This window comes from Dermochelys coriacea, chromosome 20 (assembly GCF_009764565.3).
Source record: "Dermochelys coriacea isolate rDerCor1 chromosome 20, rDerCor1.pri.v4, whole genome shotgun sequence".
NCBI lineage: Eukaryota > Metazoa > Chordata > Testudines > Dermochelyidae > Dermochelys > Dermochelys coriacea.
Genome location: NC_050087.2, coordinates 3308244 through 3332800, shown reverse-complemented (window position 1 = coordinate 3332800; position 24557 = coordinate 3308244). Strand labels below are relative to the sequence as shown.

Here is a 24557-nt window from a genome sequence, read left to right as displayed (position 1 = left end):
GCCCCTCCCGCGGCATGGCCTCATGGCACCCATTCATGCTCTCCTGGTTTTGCACAACTCTCCCTCTTTGCATCTTGGGTCCAGGCTCCCAGCCCAGAGGCCAAGGTGATGCCCATTAGTTCAGCTCTGATTGTGCATCAGGGGTGAGCCCGCAAAGCCCCTCTCTCCGGTTGGATGGCGTTTGTGACAATTCCCCAGGGATTGTTTCTGGTTCTGCTGCCCCACGCGTTCACGGTGACCCTTCCTGTGGGAGCCGGGGGGCTGGGCATGGGTCCTGCCGAAGCCCACCAGCACGCCTGGCAGGGCAGAGCAAGCCACTCATGCTGCACTGAGTTACACCTGGCACCGTTGAATGGGCTTCTTCTGCCATGGCACCCTCCTAACATCCAGTCCCCACCCTGGGGGATGGGGTGGAATCTGGCCCCGTCCCCTGTCAGCCGGGAGCACGCTACAAATAGCGGTGTGGGCGGAACAGCACCAGCAGAGGCTCGGGCTGGCCACCCAAGCTCAGACCCAGGGAGCAGCGTGGGCTTGAACTGGCCAGCCCGAGCCTCCACCGGTGCCACATCCACCCAGCTCTTTTCAGTGCGCCAGCAGGAGTCCATCTGCCCTGGCGGGGAGGCTCGCCCCCAGCTGCAGCGTAGACGTCCCCTTCAGCTCTTGGTGTGGGGTGGGGGTCAGCCGGGTGCACGGGTCCATGGATCTCTGGCCAGAGTCAGCCCAGTCCTGCTCTCGGGGCAGCTTCTCAGCAGATCCGCGGGCTCCAGGATGTTCGTTCCCATGCAGCCGTGCGAGCGAGGCCATTGGGAAAGCCCCGGGGACTCCCGGAGCCCCATTTCTCTTCATGCGGGTGTGTCTGGTGCCGGCATGCTGGGCTCCAGAGCTCCCTGCCGCCGCTCGCTCTCGTTCATGTGCTCCCCTCTGCTGGGAGAGGCTGTGTAACCGCTGTGGTCTCTGCAGGGGGAACCGGGATGCTCTGAACCGGGCCTCGGGCAGCCGTCAGAGCAGCACAGAGAGCGAGCTGAAGTCATTGGAGCCCCGGCCCTGGAGCAGCACAGACTCGGACAGCTCCATCCGCAACCTGCGCCCGCCCGTCACTAAAGCCAGCAGCTTCAGTGGCATCTCCATCCTCACGCGAGGGGACAGCATCGGGAGCAGCGTCAGCAGGACGGCCAGGCCAGGTACCGCGTAGAGCCTGTGATTCCGTTGTCGTGCAATTGTGAGCTCAGGCGGGGCTCGTGTATCTCTGGGTAGCTACCAGGCGCTGGGGGCCTTATCTAACATGTCACTCTTGGGGGACTGGAACTGGTGACCTCCTGGCCCAGCAACGTGTGTGTTCCCTGCAGTGCCACACTCCCATCCTGTGGGCCTGCAGGTCCTGGTGCACCCATTCCTCCCGGTCCGCAGGCTCTCGCTGCTGGAAGGGGACTTTGCCCAGGCAAGACAAACGGTCCTGCCCTTTTCTTGCTCTTAGGGGGAAGGAGCCAATAATTAGCTGATCTCGTCAGACTTAGCCTAACAGCAGGGTCAGATGCTGCCAATTCTTAGAGCACCACTAAACGCAGGCTAGAGTTTCAGACGCACCATAATGGATTTCAACCCCCGTGTCTTGGTGACCAGGCCAGAACTGACATTGGTCCCTGGCCCAGGGAGAATGCTGGTTAAGGGCATTTCGGAGGGGGCGTTACTAGCGCTCAGACTGGTTCCTTGTTAGGGAGACCAGCTGTACGTCACAGGCAGAAAAAGCAGTGTGCTGAATTTCGAGGTGTCCCCAGGCGTTTTCAGTGGAGAACGCCTGCGGTTCCATTGTCACTTGAACACGGTGGTGATGGCTGAGTAGCCACATGTCAACTGACAAAAAACCTTAGCCACAGGAGAATGAAATCCTGCTTCCCCCTTCACTCTAACACTCTCTCCAAAGAGCTGCCATCACCGTGCTGTGCTGAGAAACTCCTAGATGAGCTTAGATTCATTAGTTAGTTTAGGTTAGTAGGGTTTTACATCGTTTGGCTTCATCGCAACAACCTGATCCAGTGAAGGAGTAAAGAACTGACCTGAGAATCTTCCAGGTGTTATTTCAGAGCATAGACTGAGCTTTTACAACAGAGCTTTTACTTTGTAATTTCCGGGCTGGGCACATCCCATTGTGAGGCCAGGTTTTTTTTTTTAAGAGTTTGGGGCTAGATTTTCACGTGCCCAGCACCCACAACGGGGGCTAGATTTTTCAAATGGTGGGAGCTGATCTCTTTTGAAAATACGGCCCCAACTATGTAATTAGCGGCACGGAAGAGGATCTGTTCTCGCTATTTCTGATTGCAGGGAGCTGTGCGTACTCTTTCCCGCGACTATCTCTTGGGTACATGGTCTGATTTGGATTCTGACTTCATACGTTGGCTATCCAATTGAAAGTACCTTTTCTTTTTGCTCAGAAAAAAGATAACCTGCAATTAAAGAAACCAACCTTCTCCAAACCTGCTATTGACAAATGAGCGAGTGTGCTAGGCCCATGCAAGGGTCAGGCAATTATTCTGCCGATTTACGACTCATCAAATAGCCGCTTTTTCTATAGGAACCACTTTGTGCTGGGCTGTGGAGACCTCCAGCCAGCAGAGGTCGCTCCTGTTTACCCTGGCTCCTTCCCCTAGCTATGCAGCTGGCACATGGTGAAGGACCTCGCTTCTGGCCCTGGGCATGGTTTTGCACCCGGTAGGAGCAGGAAAGTTGGGGAATTAAACCAGATTCTGGTGCCAGGCAGAGCAAAATATTTGCATTAGCTCCCCCAAGTGTGCCAAGCGCTTCACACACATGGAATGCGAGATCCCAGCCAAGCTGCAGTTTAGACGAGTTAGCGAACAGACCAAAGGGGGCCAGGAAAGCACCATTTTTAACACAGCTCATCAGTGCAGCATCTGAGCACCGCAGAAAGCCCTGCGCTGGGTGCGCCTATCCTGCACTCCAGAGGTGTGACTGCAGCGCGGTGCCAGCCGTAAAACCACGGCAGCACAGGTTGTCGGCCCGAGTATGCGGGCAGGGTTGCACTTGCATGGCTAGCCAGGGCTGCTACGTCTCACACCTCCTGCTTGCAGTGCAGACTGGGAGAGGGGAAGTGCTGGGTTAGTAGCCCTCATGGTTTTCCCACTGAGCCGCTAGTGATGCGTTAGAACGAGCAACCTGCCAACTCGATGGCTGCCAAGAACACTGAGACCCCTCCGAAGAGTGGCACCAGCTCCTCATCTGCTGTGATCCAGGAGCACGCTGGTCCCAGAGCCGAAGCTTTCTCAGGGGAAGGCAGACGCATTTGGCAGGCAGACGCAAATGTCTTTATACAGATGAATGAGCCCAGGGAAAGCAGCCGGGGGCGGACGGGGAGCCGGGCCAGCCCAGCTCATGGGTCCATCTCCCAGGTACCAACACTGCCTCTTGTCTTTCCATTCCAGGTCTGTCGCTAGCCCCGGAAGCATGCAGCCAAGTCGCCTCGTCCCAGCCTGGCCGAGGGAGCTTCTTGCCATGCCCTGTGCAGCAGCTGCAGCACCAAGCACTCCCACCCACGCCCCAGCAACAGCCCGCCATGAGTAATCACCTGATCTCCCCGGTGAGTCACAACTCTGTGTCCTCAGGCTCCCTCCTGCCGGCTCCGGAAGTGCAATAGCATTAGCGCTCCCAGCTCCAGAGGCTGAGAATCAGGCTTTGTGGGCAGCAGGTTGGCTTCAGCCTCCTGGTTGCAGAGGTTTCGGGGGGGACCCTCCCTTCCCCCTTCCCTGCCACCTGCACGGTTGCGGTTCGGCCCCGGATCAGGTCCTCGAGTATAACTTCTAAAGGGGCTTAGGTGCCCAAATCCTATTGACTTTCAGTAAGTCAGGCCCCCAATGCCCATAGGCTCCTCAGGAGGGAGACGGACTGTGCATTCTGGTTCTTTGGGCAGGGCTGTGATTTCCCAGCGCGCCCTGGAGCCAGAGGGGTCACTGCAGAGTGTTTGTTTGTGGGCTGCGCTGCCCAGCAATCCCGTGCCCGTTGCCCTGCCTGCCCTGGCGCTGCCAGGCCTGTGGGCACCCGGCCTCGTGGCTGAGAGGGTTCACACCAACTGCTCTAGCTGGACGCTGGATGTGGATGTAGGGCTCTGCCCTCCTGGTGTAGCTGCACCCCCAGACCTCGCTGTGTTGCTCTGTCACAGTGACTTCCCCGTGAGTTGTGGGTCACGCCTGCAGAAGTCATCCAAAGAGGACAAGTGGAGCTGGTGTCCTGAGCTTTGTATCTGCAAAGTGCCGCCGGAGCCACCAGTCCTCTGTATGCCCCAGGAAGCCCAGAGCGGGTAGCCCAGGCAGAGGGATAGAGCGCCTTGCTGCAGGCCACAGAGTCGGTGTTGGGAGCCAGGATTCTAACCGGGGGCTCCTGGCTCTCTGGCCTGTCCTCTGATCTGGCTCTCTGAAAGCTCTCCATCTGAAGATGCAGACTCCAGAGCCATTCCCCTGCCCTGGAGTGGGAGCTGGAAGGTCCCCGGGTGAAATTTTCCCTTCTTAGCTTGAGCGTTTCCTTCCTTTGGAGGCCCAGATAGCCGTGCTCTGGCTGGCACCAGCCTGGTGCTTACCCCTCCTGAGGACGGGGTCTGAGATTGGCAGGGTTGAGCAGCGCGGTGGTGGGATCAAGGAACCCGGCAGCTGTTGTCTGACCTCAGGCCAGGCTGCTTGTCTTGTCACCTCTTAGCAAACACTTCTGTGCAAACACCAGCAAAGGTTGCGCCAGGCCCAGCCTGCCCACACTGCCACCTGTCTGTGCCTCTGCAGGGCACATGGCATTGCCTGGATCCTCCTTCCTGTGGCTCAGGGGAAGCAGGAATGCCCTGGAGCTCTGGGCAGTCCATACCCCCTCCTCTGAGAATCCCACCGACGCTCAGCTGATGGCCTGAGTAGGCCGGGTTGCCTGAGCTTCGTGACGCAGAGAACTGCCTTGGCAACTTGCATCTGGCCTGCCTGTAAACTGACATGAAAACAAAGCCTCATACGCCAGCTCCTTGTTCCCCTGCGTGCTCGGACCTGCAGCCCTTGGGGCTGCTGTTTGTCTGAATTCTCCCGCCCTGCAATCCTGCAGCCGGTTAGCTTTGTCTCCCAGCTGCAGGCAGAGGGAGCAGGAGACCTGGGATTGAGCCCTGGGGCTGGTGTTTGGTCTCCCGTGTTCTAAAAGGCCCGGTTCATCTCCCCATCATCCTTGTCCCGGGTCAAGCCCAGGGGGATGCTCCACCAGCCTGGAGGGCCGGATGTGGACCCACGGCCCTTTAGAAAGCACCTGTGTTTGATGTTCCTCCTGACGCGGCTCCATTCTTGGAGTCTGCGGGAACCGTGTCTCCGTGGCTGCCTCTCGCTGTAGTTCGTTGGCCAGCTGCCGCCCCTAAATGACGAGGTGAGGGTCAGTGGCGGTGGTGGTAGCCGGTCCCAGCCGGTGGCGGGGGAGCGCTGCATTGCTGCCTGCATATGGTGCCGGCTTTCGCTCCCACTTGCCGATCGGAATGTCTCACTCTGGTCTGTTCTGAGTTCTCTGTGGATCGCTTCCAAAGCTGTGTTTCTCCACGTGGAGTTTTCTCAATGTCCCCTTTCCCGCCCTCCCTGTAGCAGGTTCCCCAAAGGAGCAAGGGGACCATTGTGGGGCCTCAGAATGGGTTCAGTGCCACACACTGGACTCGGTGGGCCCCCAGCGTGTGGATCGGCTCAGAGGAATGGCCGGACATAGGCCAAGCGACATGTCGTCTGTGCTGGTGCAGCTCCCCCAGGGGGACTGGTGCTGATCGGAAAGCTTGTTGGTGTCTACTCAGCGGCAGGAAGTCTTGTGGGAATTGTAACCTCTCTTGGGACCAAGTCCCAAGGTTTTGTTGCAGGGGATTGTGGGAAGCTCCATGTTTGCCTTTCCACCCAGCTAAAAATCAAGATGGGGCCCTCCCCAGTGACCTCCGTGCTCCTCCCTCACTGTGTCAGCTCCGATTCCCTGCAGCCACAGCAACGAGCTAAAGTGTGTTACCACCAGCCTTTGTCCCCAGGGCTGCTAGGGAGCTGCTCTGGGAAGGGGCAGATGGGGTAGCCCGGGGGCAGCTGGAGATAGAAGGGGCTCCCAAGCAATGAGGTTTGAGGGCGTGGAAGCATCCTGTGAACACCAGGGTTGACCATTAGAGACTCCTTGTCTTCCATCTGGAGGTGGACGCTGCTCTAGTACAGCCCAGCCCCAGCTCCTCGAGGCCTCTCTGCCCCTAGGAGGGTTGGGAACTTGCTAATTTCTGAAGAGCCAGTGGAACTCGTGCACTGGGGAGCGGCAGGAGGGCACGAGCCGGAAGCTGCTTGTAAGACCAGAACAAATAGATAGAAACTGGCCAGCAACAAATGTAGGCTTGAAATTAGGGGAAGGTTTCTAACCGTCAGCGGAGTGACCCTCTGGAACAGCCTAGCCAGGGGAGCAATGGGGTCAGAAACCCTAACTGGCTTCCAGCTTGAGCTTGAAAATGCATCCGATGAAGTGAGCTGTAGCTCACGAAAGCTTATGCTCTAATAAATTTGTTAGTCTCTAAGGTGCCACAAGTACTCCTTTTCAGCTTGAGCTTGGTTAGTCTATGGAGGGGATGGTGTGATGGGACTGCCTACGATGGTATGTGACTGCGGAGGGCGCTGAGTTACGACAGAGAATTCTTTCCCAGGGGTCTGTCTGCTGGGTCTTGCCCACGTGCTCAGGGTCTAATTGGTCGCTGTATTTGGGGTCGGGAAGGAATTTCCTCCCAGGTCAGGTTGGCAGAGATCCTGGGGAGGTTTCACCTTCTTCTGCAGCATGGGGCAAGGGTCACTTGCAGGTTTAAACTAGTGTCACTGGTGGAGTCTCTGTACCATGATCTGAGGACGTCAGTGGCTCAGCCGGAGGCTAGGGGCTATTACAGGAGTGGGTGGGCAAGATTTTGTGGCCTGCAACGTGAAGGAGGCCAGACTAGCTGATCAGGATGGTCCCTTCCAACCTTAGAGTCTGTGAGTCGAAGATCTGGGGTGCTGAGCAAACTGGCATCAGCACAACACGCGCTGCTGGGCGCTGTGATGAGAGGCCCCGGCCAGGGACCGTTACTGGGCCCCAGCGTAACACGCCCAGCAGCCGTTTGCCTTCACCCCAGATCCCAGAGCTCCAGTCCCTTCTGCCTGACTTCCACTCCATATCCCATAAGGCACAGAGCTCCGCAACGAAGCAAAGCACCGTGGGATACCCACCCAGAATGCCATGCGCTTACTCCACACATAGTCCTAGCCATGTAGATGGGCTGATCCGGATTGAATCAGAACCCAGTTGACAGTGTGTATGCAGTCAGTGCCTATAGCCTCCTCCGGACAGTTCGTCTGCCAAAACTCAGTGCGAATGAAACCCCTAGGTGTAGACAAGGGTGGAGACTGTCTGCGTGTTGTGTGGCTGGCTCCCCTCCTGACCTTGCCCTTATCCAGGGGGAGTCGCCATTGATCCAAGGCTTGCAGGTAGAGTTTGTCTGCGGGTTGGGGGGTGGGTGTTAACCCCCCAGCGAGAATCCCTTGAGAAAGCAGCTCAGCAGAACCACAGAGGCCAAGCAGAGCAACTTCACCCACCGCTTCCACAAACCCCTCGCACCCCCGGCAGCTATAACTCACCAGGGGTAACATGGTGCCAGGCTGGGGTTCAGAGCTGTCCGAGTTCCACGGCACAACTGAATGGAAGGCAGCAGATGTGGCTTGGAATGGCAGGGGCCTTGGGGTACTGAATTGCTCCAGCTGCCCCAAAAGGTGGGGGGAGCCCTGCTCCAGCCCTGCTCCCCCCCAATGGCCAGTTCTCTCCAGAGGTGGTTGATTTCCCCGTTGCTTTGTCCGAGATCTGGTGGGAGTTTGGGTGTGAGCCACGGGGTGTTGGCAAAGGCTTTGGAGATGCAGTGTTGCCATGTCGTCACATGTCTCGGCTAAAGCCTCAGCTCCTGGAGTCCTGTGATTACAGGAGAATCTTGGCCCTGAAAAGCTTGGAACCAGGAGCTGAATGGGAAGAACATGGCACTTCCCAGGGTTTCAATTCTCATGGGTTTGTAGCTGATCTCATGGCAGGTTGGATCACATGGAGTTAGCAGCGTTAAACTACAGTGCGGTCAGTGATGAGAAAAATCTGCCCAAGACTAAGAGCCGTCAGGCAGCTGAACAGTCCCTGAAAGGCTAAAATGGGGGTGGGAGGCAGTGGGGGGAAACCCCAGGGATGACATGAGAGGAGTGCGGGATCTCTGCCCCTCTGTGCCCAGCAAAGGTGCCTGCATGGGGGAGGAGTTTCTGAAGGAGCAGAAAGTGTCAGCGTTTGTGTAAGGGGGTGAGAGCTCCCCCCCCCGGTTCCTCTTTTCCCCACTCCCTTCCAGCCCCCCACAGAGACAGTCTTCCCCAGCTCCCCAGAGCAGCCCGCTCTCTGACCTCTGCAGCCCTGTCCTTCTCCTCGCGCCTCTGTGTGTCTGGAATGAGCTCGGATAACTAACCTTGCCCTTCCTTCTTTCTCTCCCTTCCTCCCCCCAAACCTCTCTTCTCTCCCCTTCTCCGCTGGTCTCAGCCGGTCCCAGCTCTGCAGCCTGTTCAATACTCTGCCAGCTCCTGTCCCCAGGTCCTCCTGCCCGTGTCTCCGCCCCAGCAGTACAACATGGTATAACCCGTTGCCTGTTCTCGCCCGTGTCTGTCCCGTGTGTGCCGTGTCTATGTTGTGTGAGCTTTGCTAACCCGGGCTGTTCTGCAGGGCCCAACTTTCCAGGTGGGGGCTAGCGCCAGGGCAGGTGGGCGGAGGGGCAGGGCTGCTGTGGGGGTGCAGGCAGTAGCCCCGGTGGCTTGTGTTAAACCCGCCTTGAGAAGCAGGTGTGGACTCCCAGCCGGTGCCGGACTGAGCATGCTCACCCCACGTTCCATCGCCCAGTGCTATGGCCCCGGGATCCTGGCCTTCGGTGGTTGTGCTGTGGCCCATTCATCTCCTGGAGCTATCCGCAGGGTGTGCTGGGAAAGGCAGAGCACTACGTGCTAGGAGTGGGGGACCGCGTTCCCTTACGCAGCAGTGAGCAGACGGGGCTCAAGCTGACAGCAAGGGAAAGAGGACGGAGGGGCTGCACCAGCATTTGGGGGTCATTTTACAAATGCCTGATGTCCGGATTCCCAAAGCAGCCGCAGGAGCTGCCTATTAAGATACTGACTGACTGAACAAGGAGCACTGGACCCGTGCCCGGTCACCTCCGTCCACTCGCTCCGGTCCTGTCCCTGGCGATCTTTGCAGGTGCTCAGCTGGGAACAGCTCTGGTTGCAGGATTGCAGGCTTCCCGGGGGCTCTGCAGTGTGCTACATGAGCCTGGAGTGGGCTGTGACCGCCAGGGCAAAATCTGGGGAGGGGTCCACCCTTTAGGGCAGCCCCGAGGCCGTAAGAACTTGGGGGCAAAGGCTGGCTGGCCCAGCATGCTCCCCAGCTGGGCTGGGGGACAAGGGGACCACATTACCCTTTATTTAGTGACTCCATCCTCCCAATCCCTGCCACACACCCACCGGCTCCTTGCTTCCAGCCCTGAAGGCAGGTTCCTGACCATGCGAACGTGATCTGCCCAAGCGCCATGCTCACGACTGTGGGCTTCTCCGGAGGCAGCTCTGAGTGGTGGGAGGAAGAAGCTTCTCATCCTCACTGTTGGCATGACCCAGAGACACTGGTGCCCATGCTCTGTTCTTCTCCCTCCGCCCGCAGGCCGACGAGCTCAGCTCCCCCTTTGGGCAGATCAGCCTCAGCCGTCAGGGCTCCACAGAAGCTCCAGACCCGTCCTCAGCCATGTTCCAGCCGCCCCTCATCTCCCAGCATCCTCAGCAGACGGGATTCATCATGACGTCCCCGGGACAGCCCATCCCTTCCTCCAGCTACTCCACCTCGGGACACACAGCTCCCACTCAGCAAGTCCTGCAACCCCAGGGCTACCTGCAGCCTCCCCAGCAAGTAAGCAACAGGGGCTGGGATCGTGTGGGTGGCCTGGGGCAAGACAAGCCACGAGGGAGGCCAGTGCCAAGTGTTGGGGTGAAGGGGGGGCAGCCCCTGGGAATGGAGCATCTAGTCCACGTTGGAACTCAGCGTGCACCCTTTGCGCTGGCTACCAGGGCTATTACAGTTACATAGAGGGGCCTGATTCGTGGATCAGCGCTGCAGACACCCCAGAAAGAGACAGTCCCTGCCCCACAGAGCTTGGTGTCATGGGGCTTGTCTGCACGGGAAGGCTAGACCAGTAGGAATTACGGTCTGAATGTGGCCAGGGGACGTTCTCGGGCCAGGTCTGCACTGCAGTTGGTCAGGGCTGGGATGAGGGGTGGTTTCTAACCAGCAAAGCTCCAGTGTAGACCCAGTTATGCCCGCAAAACCTGCTTTTGCCACTATTGCTAATTTCACTCACGGGGCTGGAATAAGCCCTATTGCTCTAAAGCTCAGTTCTGCCGCTATCCGCTGCATCCACACGTAGTGGGCTTTGCCAGGATAGCTCTGCCGGCAAAACCTTCAAGCATAGACTCGGCCTTACTCCGGAATATGAGGGGCCTTTTCTGGGCTTAGTTTATGCCCTTTGGGAAGGGGGTTAAGGAAAACCCCCACTTTTACTCCCGAATAAAAGTGTCTGCCCGGCGAATTCTAACTGCACCATAACCAGTCAGACTTTCGAGTATAGGCCAAGCCCTAAAGATAGGTCTGCAGGTACTTGCATGGACAACAAAAATTTGGTGACGGGCTCTTGTATCTAGTTCTAACATGACTCAGCGGCTGGAAGTTGAAGCTAGGCACATTCAGACTGGAAATAGGACATTTTGACTAGTGATGGGAGTGAACCATTGGGACAACTGGCCGAGGGCTGTGGTGGGTTCTCTGGCACTGGCGATTTTAAATCAAGATCCATGGATGGTTTTTCTACAAGAGCAGCCGTAGTTCAACCAGGAATTTTTTCGGGGAAGTCCCAGGGCCTCTGTTATTGGGTGGTGGGACTAGCCCATGAAAGACGAGAGACATTGGGGTGGAGCATAAGAAAACACACTGGTCAGCATCCATTGGGAAGGAGATTCTCCTTCACTTCCTGTCCTACGCTCTTGCCCAGCTTGGTGCTGTGCAGTACATCTCCCCCAGAGATGGCTGCAATCTGAGGGGGCGGTGATGGGATCCCTGCGTCCAGGTCAGAGAAAATCCCAGGTACTGCTGGGCTCTTGAACCTAGCGGAGGAAGATGGAACGCAAACTGGCGGCTGGAAGGTGAAACCAGCCCCGTTCCAGTTGGTAGAAAGGCCCCGCTGGTTAGAGGGCGGGTGATGAACTCTTGGAAGTGACATCCAAGGGGGGCGGTCGGGTCTCCCCCTCTGGATGGCTCTAAATCCAGCCTGGCTGGAAGATGCTTTAGTCGAACATGTCGCACAGGGTAACTGGGTGACGTGCTGGCCTGGGATCTATACACTGATGCTCTAACGGTCTTGTCTAGCCTTAACCTCTAGGGATCTATAAAGAAACCGTGTAAAGCCCCGATCCTGCAGCTTGTCCCCATGTGGTAGGGTTCCTCCACAGCCCCACACTGCTGTCATTGGGGCCTGGCATGGGTGGGAGTTGGGACCTCCTGAACCTGGACTGCTACATCACCGTGTCCCCCTGCCCTTCCCCTGCTGTGCTGGCATGAATCCAAAGACACCCCCAAATGCCCATCACATGCCCACAGGCTGCTGCCCTGGCTCTGGTTCCTGGCCCTGTGGGGGTGGCTTTGTGAGCTCGCAGGGCGGGGGCTCATTCCTCTCTCGCAGCAGCCCCAGCGTGAGTCCTGGCTGGTTTGGGGAGGGCGGAAGGCCTGGGGCTCCATTTTCTCACCTGTTGCTCGGAGCAGCTCTATTTCTCCACAGACTTTCTTTGTTCTGCTAGATTCAGGTTTCCTACTACCCGCCCGGGCAGTATCCGAACTCCAGCCAGCAATACAGACCTCTCAGTCACCCAGTGGCCTACAGCCCCCAGCGCACTCAGCCGCTCCCGCAGCCAGCACAGCAGCCTGGTAAGGGGCTCGGGCAGGGCGCTGGCCGGGGCTGGGCGGCGGGAGGGGTCTGCGGCGATCTGCCCTTTTTTGGAGCTGCTTCCACCTGATGACAGGTTAATAGTCTGTGTGCAGGGCTTGTGCCCCCCAGGCCCACTCCCCGCGGTTACTCGTAACTTGCTCCAAAATGTTTCTCTGGCTTAGAGACGGTGGCACAGCAAATCCTCTTTCTTGCTGCCAGGCCGGTGGGCTTTGTTCACACCCTCAGGGTCCCCCCACCAGCCAGATTTGGGGTTGGGAAGGGATTTCCCCCCAGCTCAGATTGGCAGGGGGGGTGGGGTTGGGGGTGGGTCCGGCAGTATGGGGTGCACTCTGCTGGGATTTCTTGGCAAGTCTCACCTATCCAGTTCCCTGCAATGTCCAGGCCTCAGGCGATGGTGGTACTGGGTCTCCCCTGTTCTTAGCCTGGGGCTCACAGCTTAGTTTCCTGGGGGCTGAAATGCGTTAGTCTGACTAAATGTTTTGGCTTTGACAGGAGTCCAGGGTGAGCTATGCAGGAGGTCAGACGGGCAAGCTAATGGTCCTATCTGGCCTTTAAGGCTATGAAACCAGGAGGAGTTTCTACCCTCTGTCTCAGCCCGGAAGCCTTGTGTCCCCCGTCTCCCCGCTCCCACCCCCGCTGGCGTTTAACCTTTCCACCAGAGTGCAGGAAAGAACTTTAAACCCTGTTTGTTAATGCATGAGAAGAACACTTAAAACTGGCTGAATTTTTATAGCTGGAGCTTTTCCATCCAGCCTGCGGGACTCTCTGCCGCAAGATATCATGGAGGGCAAGAGCTTTTCAAACCTCTCCTGCTTCCAGGCATAAACCAACTGAAAGAGATGGTGTGACCTAGTGGGAAGAGCACTGGACTTGGGAGTCAGGAGCCCTGGGTTCTATTCCCAGCTCCGTCACTGACCAGCTGGGTGTCTGTCGGCAAGTTGCAGCCCCTCCCTGTGCCTCAGTTTCCCCATCTGTCGAATAGGGAGAATCATACTGACTCCCTCTGTAAAGTGCGCTGATGGAAAAGGCTAGAGAACAGCGAGGGATACTGACCGGGGGGAGGAGGGGTTGGAACTTTCCCTGGGGTCAGGGTAGAAACGCTGTAGTGCCTGTCGTAGGGGTCCGTCGTGCTCGAGCAGCATCCTCACTGCAGAGCCTTCCCGGCTGCAGCTGGGGGTGCCGAACGTGAACGAAGGGACCCCAGCTGCGTCACTGGAGTTCCGCAGCACCCTAGAGACACACTTACGGTCCCGCCCCTGTCCCGCAGCAGGTTTACAGCCAATGATGTCCAACCAGCAGCAGACGTACCAGGGCATGCTGGGAGTCCAGCCATCCCAGACCCCCGGCCTCCTCAGCAATCAGAGGAGCAACATGGGGAGCCAGATGCAAAGCATGCTGGGAGTCCAGTCGTCCCAGACCCCCAGCCTCCTCAGCAATCAAAGAGGCAACATGGGGAGCCAGATGCAAGGCCTGATGGTCCAGTACACGGCACTGCCCTCGTATCAGGTGGGTAGCGGGGTAGCGCTCCGAGGCCACATGACATAACTCTGCGGGCAACACGGGCGAGGGAACCCCCCTGCGTGTCGCTCCCGGTACTTCCAAAAGCCAGGCCGGTGTGTGAGCCCTAACGTCTGCGCGCTGCCCCCGCGCCAGTTTCCAGGGTAACGGGGTATTGATAGTCACAGCGGGAGCAGCTAGATTCGTCTAGCTCCTGACATAATCCGGAGCACGGGGTGTGAACCGGAGGCCGGGCACATAATGCCGGCTGCATAGATGGGGTCCCCCAGAAACCTGCTCCTCCTGCCTTGCTTCTCACACCCACGGGTGTTCTCGTTCCCCGGCGGTGGCGTGAACCCGTCACTCCCTCCCCGTGCTGGGCAGGGGGAGAGGCCGCGGTGCAAAAGGCCGTGACGCTGGGAGCTTGGGGGTGTGGGCAGAGCCAGTCCCAGCCCACAATACCCTGGGCTCTCCATCGGCACATCCCCAGCAATGGGCCTTCCATCCCTTCCCTAGCAAGGCTGCCGCTAGCCTGGTGTGGAGTCCCTCGCGTTCCTCCTTTTGCTTCCTGTCACGCCTCGGGTGGGAGCGCCACTTCCTCCAGTGCCATTCTCCATGGCTCCCCTCTGCTTCTCGACACAGGTCCCAGTGGCTAACGAGTCGCAGGGGGTGGTCCAGCAGCCGTATCAGCAGCCGGTGCTGGTGCCCGCCAGCCAGTCGGTTCAGGGAGGGCTGCAGTCCGGTGGGATGCCGGTCTATTACAGCGTCATCCCCACGGCCCAGCAGAATGGCACCAGGTAAGGGCAATGGCATCTCCGGCCCACCTCCGCTCGAAGAGCGAGGGGCCACGGTGCCTGCGGGGGGGCCGTGCAGTGGGTGGTTGCTGGCTGAGCTGGCCTTGGTCAAAGGGGAGAGTATCAGCGAGGCACGGTCGGGGGGGGCCTTTGCAGCTAGGCTGGCAAGATTCTGGGCAGTGGGGGATAACCAGGGGCATGTAGGGGGCTGTGTTTGGAGCCTCTTCTGCTCCAGGGTCTTAGGCACGGCTGCTGAGGAGCAGAGGGTTTAGCTCCTTCCAAGGCAGGCCTGTCGCCCACATGCCCAGGCTGTGATGTCCTCAGACATCGGTGCGGGGCAGGTGATGCGCTGGGGTCCCCCATCCGTTCCTTCCCAGTTGGGCCATGCCATTCCACCCCATTCCTACTTGTAGCAGCAGCCCTGAGTTCACAGCTGGGGCCCCCCGCTGGCCTTCCCTGCCCGAGGAGTCAGGGCATCAGCATCGCCAGAGTTCCCTTTCTCCCAGCCATAGTGTGGCGCTCCTCCCCAGAACCGGCTGCACTGCAGCAGTCCTATGAGCCAGGAGCCAGCACAGGGAGGGCTGCTCCGAGTCCCTGTGCGTCTGCAGTGCGGGGAGGTGACCCCAGCACAAACGGGTGCAATCGCCCAGCCCCTGGGTTGGGGAGAAGCTGCCTCTCAAAGGCGGAGTCTGGGGAAATGCAGCTCACCGCAGCGCTCTCCTCCTGGCAGCCCCTCGGTTGGATACCTGCAGCCTCCCGGCTCCGAGCAGTATCAGATGCCCCAGTCTCCCTCGCCCTGCAGCCCGCCACAGATGCAGCAGCAGTATTCCGGTAAGGAGAGACCGCCGGTTCCCAGGCTTACCCTGCCCCCTGCTGGGGTGCTGGGAAGTACCTTGGCGTCTTAGCCCAGGAGGGGCTGGCTCTCTGGGGGGGTTGGTAACACACAGCTGAGCCACCCGCTCCGACCCAGGCCAACGGAAGCAGTTGGTGGCTTCTGTGAACTGAGTCGGGTGGGTCTCAGCCCAGTTCCACGCACCCCATGGTCATCAGCAGACAAGCCAAGGCCGGGCTGGGGCCAGGCATAGCCTCGTGTGGGGCAGCCAACCCTGCTGCCAAGCCTGCTCTGGGAGAGACTCTGGGCGGCCAGGCTGCCCTGCCACCAGGGCTCTGTAGGGAAATTGGAGAGAGAGAACGAGGCGGCTCAGTGTTCGGACACTCTGGGATGGCCGATTCGTTCGCCTAGAGAGCCCGGCTCCTGGCTGGGAGAACTGGGGCAGGGCTGCTCTGCTCACACAGCCCAGCTCTGCGCCTCCCCCGCGGTGGCTGTGAGTGGTGCCCAGGGGCCCGGCCCCTCTGCCCGTGGGCTAGCCAGGCATTTCAGCCAGAGCCAGTGGGGCTCTTCCCAGCCTTGCATTGGCTGGGCCTCGCATGCCATCTGCTGGGGGCACCAGGTATGGCAGCGGGCTCTGAGCGTTCTCAGACTTGACAGCCTTGAATTGGCTGGAATCAAGCTTTTAAAATGGTGGTGACAGGCAGGGGGCTGGGAGCCAGGACTCCTGGGTTCTCTCCCCAGCTTTGGAGGGGCATGGGGTCTAGATGTTAGCGCAGAGGAGCTGGGAGCCAGGACTCCTGGCATGCGCTGGGCCTGGGCAGCGTGGTGTGGGCATTTTGGGGCACTGGTGCTGCTGGGGATGTTGAACTGAGCACCCGGTGCATATCTGGGGGGCAGCAGGCCATGCAGGAGAGGCAGCTGTTAGGGGAGGTGCCAGGCCGGTACACAGGAGGTACGAGGGAGCGCATCTCTAGGCTCCCAGGGGCGGGTGCCAGGGTTTTCGCACCAACACCTCTCTGTAGTCGACCGGCGTTAGCCAAACCCCTGGGGCTGCCTGGCATTGCGAGCAGGCGGCCAGGACGGATCAGCTAGGTCAGGAGTGACCCTGCAAAAGCTGTGTGGCCCGTGATGTCACCCTTCCCATCTCCAGCTGGCTGGGGGGCTGGGGGTCAGCAGCCAGGCCAAGGCCAGAGCAGAGCGGCTGTGCCAGCCCAGCTATGGCTGCCTTTCTTGAGCTGCGCCCCGCCCCTTCCCCCATTGGCCGGAGCAGGATTTAACGCTGGTAAATTTCCCTCATCCTCCTGCCAGCACCAAGGGGGGTGAACACGGCCCCACCTGGCGCTGCCCCGGTCCCGTCCCAGCGCAGTGCAACCCCCAGTGTGGTCAGCCGGCCAGGCCGGGCCGCAGAGAGCACGTGAGCACAGAGCCCAGTTCCAGGTGGCACTAGCAGGCGCTGCTCCCACTAGGCTGCACTGCCTCCCCTGAGGAGCAAGGCCGGGGCTGGGGGGAGAAAGGAGGTGCGGGGGAGCGGAGTCATTGGTGGCCAGGCCAAGGCACTGCTTTGCTCTCAGCTCCCTGTTTCTTCCCCTGGGGGAGCCTGGCATGGTCTGGGTCAGACCCCCTGGGAAGGACAGGAAAGGAACGCTCCCTGGGGTCCCCATGCCCTGGAGCCACCCACTCTGCCACCCTCGCCGCAGCCCCACGGGTTCCCCCAAGTGCAGGCTGGGGCCCCGGGAGCTCCTGGCTTCCACTGAGGGCAGGCACAGCGGGGGTGATGGGGGTGCCATGCCAGACACAGCGGAGCATGGGGATGCATTGTTAAGCATAGGGAGAGGATTGGAGTGCAAAGCCAGTCAGAGGTGCAGTGCCAGCCACCAGGGGGATATGGTGCAGTGCTAGGCACAGGGAAGTATTGGGATGCAGTGCCAGGCATGGAGATGCAGTGACAGGCACAGGGAAGGATTGGGGTGCAGTGCCAGGCATGGAGATGCATTGCCAGGCATAGGGAAGGATTGGGGTGCAGTGCCAGGCATGGAGATGCATAGCCAGGCACAGGGAAGGATTGCGGTGCAGTGCCAGGCACAGGGAAGGATTGCGGTGCAGTGCCAGGCATGGAGATGCAGTGCCAGGCACAGGGAAGGATTGGAGTGAAGTGCCAGGCACAGGGAAGGATTAGGGTGCAGTACCAGGCATGGAGATGCGGTGCCAGGCACAGGGAAGGATTGGGGTGCAGTGCCAGGCACAGGGAAGGATTGGGGTGCATTGCCAGGCATGGAGATGCAGTGACAGGCACAGGGAAGGATTGGAGTGAAGTGCCAGGCATGAGGATGCAGTGCCAGGCACAGGGATGGATTGGGGTGCAGTGCCAGGCACAGGGATGGATTGGGGTGCAGTGCCAGCACAGGGAAGAATTGTAGTGCAGTGCCAGGCATGGAGATGCAGTGCCAGGCACAGGGAAGGATTGGGGTGCAGTGCCAGGCACAGGGAAGGATTGGGGTGCAGTGCCAGGCATGGAGATACAGTGCCAGGCTCAGGGAAGGATTGGGGTGCAGTGCCAGGCACAGGGAAGGATTGCGGTGCAGTACCAGGCATGGAGATGCGGTGCCAGGCACAGGGAAGGATTGGGGTACAGTGCCAGGCACAGGGAAGGATTGGGGTGCAGTGCCAGGCATGGAGATGCAGTGCCAGGCTCAGGGAAGGATTGGGGAGCAGTGCCAGGCATGAGGATGCTGTGCCAGGCACAGGGAAGGATTGGGGTGCAGTGCCAGGCATGGAGATGCATTGCCAGGCACAGGGAAGGATTGGGGTGCAGTGCCAGGCACAGGGAAGGATTGGGGTGCAGTGCCAGGCATGGAGATGCAGTGCCAGCACAGGGAAGGATTGGGGTGCAGTGCCAGGCATGGAGATGCATTGCCAGGCACAGGGAAGGATTTGGGTGCAGTGCCAGGCATGGAGATGCAGTGCCAGCACAGGGAAGGATTGGGGTTTAGTGCCATGCATGGTCCCCCCAGAAAGCCCCTGCACCACCGAATGGAGGTTTCTGTAGCTTGGGGAGCCGCTCCCAGCCCCAGCTCCCCAGGCTCTGATGTGAGCGCCCCTTGCCTGGCTGGGAGCAGGGGGTGCCAGTCCCAGTGTTGTGACCCTGGGAGCTCCCGTCCCAGCCGCCGTCTCCTCTTGGCAGGGGTGTCTCCGTCGGGGCCCGGCGTGGTCGTGATGCAGCTGAACGTGCCCGGCGGCCCCCAGCCCCCGCAGAACCCTCCCGTGGTGCAGTGGAGCCACTGTAAATACTATGGCCTCGACCAGCGGGGGCAGAAGCCGGGGGACCTGTACAACCCAGACACCAGCGCCCAGGTACAGGGCTGGGGGACCCACTGCAGCCTGGGCGGGGTCCCGGCCTGAGCCTGCCGGGGGCAGAGGAGGGCCCCAGGCACTAGCCCAATGCCAGGGGGGCTGGGGGTCGGATTCAGCCCCTTTCAGAGAGCCAGCTCAGCACATCCCCTTGGGTTGGGGGTACGGGGTGCAGGACCTGATCCATGCCTCTAACCCTTTCCCCCGTCTCCAGGCCAGCACCCAGCTAACCAGCCCCATCACGTCCCCAACTCAGTCCCCGACGCCGTCTCCCGTGACCAGCCTCAACAGCGTCTGCACAGGGCTCGGCCCACTCCCGGTCCTCACTCAGTTCCCCCGGCCCGTGGGCCCAGCACAAGGTGAGAAGGGCGCCGACAGTGACATGGGGTGCGGGGGGGGGGGAGCCTTTGAACCAGAAGAGCCTCTGCAGTGAAACTGGCCAAGCTTAGAGCTCCGAGGGGCCTGGGCCCAAGGCATGGGGCGGTCTTAACGGGGTGCATTGTGGGAGTTTGCATCCGGACAGTGGGCCCTTGGCTTGGTCCCCTGGGGCGTGCCGGTGGCCAGAGAGTGAACCCTGACCTGCTGAGGCCACCTTCGAACCTGCAAAGCAGTCGCTGGGTAGAGCTTGGCGCTCCAGGGGGCTGAGGCCTCTCAGCCAGCTGTTGCAGGGGGCGGAGCCTGGCGCCCCATGGGGCGGGGCCAGCTGTTGCAGGGGGCGAGCCTGGCGCCCCATGGGGCGGGGCCAGCTGTTGCAGGGGGCAGGCCTGGCGCCCCATGGGGCGGGGCCAGCTGTTGCAGGGGGCAGGCCTGGCGCCCCACGGGCAGGGCCAACTGTTGCAGGGGGCGGAGCCTCGTGCCCCATAGGGTGGGGCCTGCTGGCCAGGTGTTACAGGACCCTCCAGATGGGTTATTTCCGTAGTGTGGGTTGCCTCGAAAACCCGAACTCAAGGCCTGCGAGCGTCCCATATAACCACTCACCCTGCTACTGCCACGTCCTCCCCACCTCTCCGGCCTGTGCCAGTGAGACTGGTGCCCAGAGAGGAGCCCTCACCCCCTTGCTGCCCCCCCTGCTCATGGGAATGGCTGTGGCCGAGCTGACGTGCACGTCCCTGGCAGGAGCATGGAGGGAAGGACCATCTCCTGTGGGATTCTGCAGCCCCCAGCCCCAGCACCCCCAAATCTCTGCTTCTGCTTTCCAGGCGACGGGCGCTACTCTCTACTGGGCCAGCCACTGCAGTACAATCTCTCCATCTGCCCCGCTCCTCTGCTGCCCAGCCAGTCCAACTACAGCACGCACCAGGTAGGGGGAGTGCATCCGCCAGCCCGGCGGCAGGCTGGGGTCCCCCATCACAGCCAGTGCTCCTCCTGGCCCCCGACTTCGGATGGAAGCATTGGCATTGCTGGGGCTGGAGATGTGGAGGAGTGGGGGGCTCGTGAATGGTCTTCCCTGTTCGGATTTGAGGCCTCTTTGGGGGATGCAGAGATCGGGGGTCTCCCAAAGAGGAAGCTGCTCCCTCAGTATGGGTCTGTCTGCGACACTAGCCCACCCTTGGTGCAGGGGCTCACTGGCCTGGCGTCTCTGATGCTGTAGCCCTCCCCCTTCCCCCCAGAATTGCACAGGGGAAGCCAGACCTGAGTCCAGTTTGTCATTAATGGTGGGTTGTCGACCAAAACCACGGTTTTTGCCAAACTCAAAACATAGAGAAAAAGTCCTGCACACCACACACAGTTAACCTGTGGAACTCATTGCCAGGGGATGTTGTGAAGGCCAAGAGTATAACTGGGTTCAAAGTTCATGGCAGACAGGTCCATCAGTGGATGTCAGCCGAGATGGTCAGGGATGGACCCCCAGGCTCTGTGTCCCCCAAGCCTCTGATGGCCAGAAGCTGGGACTAGAGGGCAGGGAATGGATCACTCGGTAATTGCCCTCTTCTGTTCAGTCTCTTGGAAGCATCTGGCATTTGGATTTGGAAAAGGAACAAGCTTTGAAACTGCGGAATTTCTTGCCTACCTGTATAAAAGCCCAACAAACAACCCCCCCCCTTCAAACTCCAGCCAGTGGGGTCCCAGCCACCTTTGCCCCCCCAGAAAGAAGCAAAATGTGGGGGGTGAACCCCAGTTTCCTCTTCCTCCGGCCAGGCAAAAATTACAATAGTGAGTCAGTCCCAAAGAGCCCCCCACCCCAGCGCATGGCCCTTTGCAGACTTAGGATCGGGGCCCTAGCCCAGTGTCCGCAGCCCATCTCTGAGCGGGCTGACAGCAGGCCGGCTGAGTTCCCATGTAAATAGTCTTTGGGCTGAAACGTCACGCTGCCCCCAGCCTCGCCCAAGCTGGACGTCTGCACCGAGCATCCTGCAGCATCTCCCCCGAGATGGAGATGGGCGCAGGGAGCAAGCTGCTTCCTCGCGCCCTGGCCCGGGAGTGCAGGCTGGAAACGGCCTTTGCCTGTCCCCGCTCGGCTGCACCAGGGGCTGAGCTAACCTCTGTGCTCTGGGCATGCTGGCCAAGGGGCTCCCAGCCGGCTCTGCGGGACGGGGCGGCTTCTCCGGGTGACTCTGTTTTCACTCTTCCAGGGCCAGACAGGGATGAAACACGGAAACCGAGGCAAGAGACAGGCCCTCAAGTCAGCGTCCACCGACCTCGGCACAAGCGACGTAGGCAAGTGACCCGGGGGCTGCTCACGCCCACCCGTGCCTGGCCTCGGCTGGCAAACGCCTCGGCCAGCCCAGCCTCCCAGGTGCCTCCCTCGCCAGTCACCTGCCGAGGGGGCCGTTTGAGCCCTTGTCACTGGGCAGCAGGGACCGATCCTGGACGGGACCCGCTGGGGACTAGAGAGGAGAGACCCATGGTCCTCGAAGTGCTGCCCGCAAGCCCCCTTAGAGAGAGTGTGCAGTGGCAGCAGAGAGGCCCCCGGGCCTCCCTCTCTGCCCCCCACGGGCCCTGTCACACATGGCACAAAGCGCAGCGCCCTGTGCTCCCCCAGCTGAGCTGTGTCCAGCAGCTGGAGGAGCGTGTGCCAAGAGACGCACACGCTGCCCTGTGGGGTGTGATCTAATGGGGCGGGGCTGGGAGCCAGGACTCCTGGGTTCTACCCCCACTTTTTGGGGGCAGTGGGGTCTATTGGTTAAAGTAGGGGGGTGGGGCTGGGAGCCAGGTTCTGTGCCCAGCTCGGGGAGGAAAGTCTAGTGGTTAGAGCAGAGCTTGGTGTCCAGACTTGTGGGCTGTTCCTGTCGCTGACTCCCTCTCTCTGCCTGTTTCCCCACCAAGATAGGAGCGGGGTGGCGTCTGTGAAGTGCTTTGAGATCCCCCAGCCGAAGCTGCTCAGCTGGGGTTCTCTCCAAACGCCAGGCTCGGCAGCCGGCGGAGGGCTCTGAGCCGCCCCCCCGGGGGAGCACAATCAGCGCTTGCTAAATGGGGACAGGCTGCAAGGCAATGTCTGCCACAGGTCTCGGGGGAGGCTTAAAATCCCCCCCTTCCCTGCCCCGGATAAACAGCTGCAGCAGTGTGGGCCCAGGCATGTTAAAGCGAGACCCCCTCACTCGGGCAGCGGAGCAGGGAGGGGCCTGGGGATCTGTTACACGCTGGTTTAATAATAGCACAGAATTCGGTCTGCCGGGGCCCTGGAACTGCCGCTCACCCCTGCCTGGCTCCTGGAGTCCGAGCCGCGGCCACGACACGCTCTGTGCCCTGACAGATGCAGAGCACGGGCAGCTCGGCCTGCAGGCACGGCCTGGGCACGGCCCGGCTCTGCCACCTGTGTGGGGCTGGCACAGGCGGGTGCGGTTCAATTCTGGGCCAGGTCAGAATTTAACCACGGCCCCTCGGCATCAGCTGCCTCTGCCCTCCCCTGGGAGCTGGGTTTGCCCTGAGTTCGGAGGCACCAGTGTCTGGGACTGGCGGTGCTGCCCGGAGATGCTCCCCAAGGTGCCCCCCAAGGAGCTCCGAGCGCTTGGCCCCCCCTCAGTCCTCCCTATCCACGTCCCCGGGCCCGAGTCTGGCTCCAGGGTGGGCTGATAGAGGGGAGGCAAACTCTCCTGCCAGGGAGCAGCCTGTGCCCCGGGACAGGCTCTGCAGGGCTGCATGGGACATGCATTGGCCCACCCACCGCAGGGAGAAGGGGGTGCCCTGGGGCATGAACTGCAGGGACTTCCCAGCTCCCGCCTCTGGGATTCAAGCAGGGACCACTCCCCTCCCAGAGCAAAACCCAGGCATCCTGGCTCCCAGCCCCCCCACGCTAACCTCTAAGCCCTACTCCCTCCCAGAGCCAGGTATAGAACCCAGGAGTCCTGGCTGCCCCCTCCCCCTGCTCTAACTTGTAGACCCCACTCCCCTCCCAAAGCCAGGGAGAGAAACCAGGAGTCCTGGCTCCCAACCCCCTCCCTCCCTGCTGTCGCTGGTTCCCAGCCGCTGACCTGTCCTTGTCTCCCCGCAGTGCTGGGCCGTGTGCTGGAGGTGACGGACCTGCCCGAGGGCATCACGCGCACAGAGGCCGACAAGCTCTTCACCCAGCTCGCCATGGCCGGGGCCAAAATCCAGTGGCTGAAGGAGACTCAGGGGCGGCGCGGGGCCGGGGGCGGTGCAGGCGACAACCACGGGCCGGCGGAGAACGGCCGGCACCCGGACCTTGCTGCCTTGTACACCGTGGTGGCCGTGTTCCCCAGCCCGCTGGCCGCCCAGAACGCCTCGCTGCACCTCAACAACTCGCTCAGCCGCTTCCGGCTGCGCGGGGCCAAGAAGAACTACGACCTGCGGGTGCTGGAGCGGGCCAGCTCCCAGTAGGCCCCCACCGGCCCGGCCCCCCCCCGCCGGCCGCGCGCCCGGCCTCTATTTATATGGACACAATGAAGAGATGAGAAATTGATGATGATTGGGGGTTTTTTGTTTTGTTTTGTTTTGTTTTTTGGAGTGGAAGAACATTTCTCCCCCCTGGCCCCCCGGTAACGTGCCCCCCACTGCCCCCCCCCCGGACACGTGTCTCGTATTGTCCCGCATTGTGCCATGGCGGGCACGGCATTCAGTTGCACATGCAGGTGTTGGCTGGGTCTGGTCACTGTACAGTCTATTTAATCCGGGGGGGGCGGCAGGGGTTTGGTTTTGTTTTTAAATATATAAAAAAAAAAAAAAATCGTCCATCACTTTAAAGCTGCTTCCGGTTTCTGTGCCCAACGCGAGGGGTTAACGTGAGACGTGCCCCCCTCATCTCTGGGACCGCCCCCTCTTCCCCCCCACTGTACCCCTCCTGGGGTGGCACCAGTGGGGGAGGGGTGCTCACAGGAGGGGTGTCACCCCCATTCAGCAGCAAGGCCAAGGAGCAGGCCTAGACACCTAGTAGGGTAGGGCCGAGCCCCCCCCAGTCCCCCCTGTTGGGATGGCCGTGTGGGGCAGTCTGGTGGCCCTGGAGAGGATCGAAGGGAGGGAGGGCTCCCCGCTGAGCCCCATAGCCAGGGGCAGGCAGGGCCACATCCGTGCCCAAACTGGAGCCTTCAGGAACTGGCACCAACGGAGCAGAGCCCCTGCCTGCGGCATCGGCCCTGCAGCACTGAGCCGGGCCCCTGGGGGTGGGGCTGATCCCAGGCCCTGCACCCCAGTGGCACAGAGAGTGCCGGCCAAGCCTCGTGGCCTGTGGGCTACTGCTACTGGCCCCGGCTCGCTGCTCCACCAGGTCAGGCTACGCTCGCCGTGGGAGAGGAGCGAGGCCCGGCACAGACCTCACGGCAGGCCCAGCCTCGGCCTGCAGCGCTCCAGCCTCCCGGGGGCCAGGCCAGCCCCTGCGGTGACGGGCAGAATGCACCAGAGGTAAGAGCCGACTGGAGGGGGCAGGTGGGGGATTCTCATACCAGCCTGCAGGCAAATGGCTCAGCCCCTGGACTGTACCGCAGGGGCAGCAGGGCTGGGGCTGAGCAGGAGGGGGGTGTCCCTGGGAGGGGCTGTGCCCACCTGCGCCCCCCAGGGATGATAGAGCCTCAGGTTGGAGACCAGCGCTGCCCGCTGCAGAGCAGCCAGGGCCCCAGCCCTCCCCCTCTGTCGGGACTGTGGT

General features: G+C 60.8%; 1 protein-coding gene across 19 annotated transcripts in view; it reads left to right on the top strand.

The window, feature by feature from the left end:
- R3HDM2 (R3H domain containing 2) overlaps positions 1 to 23629 on the top strand; it is a 106096-nt gene extending 82467 nt beyond the window's left edge. For 12 of the 19 annotated variants that reach the window (XM_038378819.2, XM_043506549.1, XM_043506550.1 and 9 more), the window contains 13 exons: positions 961 to 1181; positions 3438 to 3592; positions 8560 to 8649; positions 9721 to 9963; positions 11901 to 12027; positions 13317 to 13555; positions 14189 to 14343; positions 15071 to 15171; positions 18354 to 18523; positions 18735 to 18879; positions 19720 to 19820; positions 21094 to 21178; positions 22953 to 23629. In XM_038378819.2, the coding sequence (XP_038234747.1) occupies positions 961 to 1181; positions 3438 to 3592; positions 8560 to 8649; positions 9721 to 9963; positions 11901 to 12027; positions 13317 to 13555; positions 14189 to 14343; positions 15071 to 15171; positions 18354 to 18523; positions 18735 to 18879; positions 19720 to 19820; positions 21094 to 21178; positions 22953 to 23299 (2179 nt within the window). In that variant the 3' untranslated portion in view covers positions 23300 to 23629. The remainder of the gene's footprint in view (positions 1 to 960; positions 1182 to 3437; positions 3593 to 8559; positions 8650 to 9720; positions 9964 to 11900; positions 12028 to 13316; positions 13556 to 14188; positions 14344 to 15070; positions 15172 to 18353; positions 18524 to 18734; positions 18880 to 19719; positions 19821 to 21093; positions 21179 to 22952) is intronic. The other 7 variants (XM_043506544.1, XM_038378810.2, XM_038378817.2 and 4 more) reach the window with 4 other exon arrangements.
- The last annotated feature ends 928 nt before the right edge of the window (positions 23630 to 24557 follow it).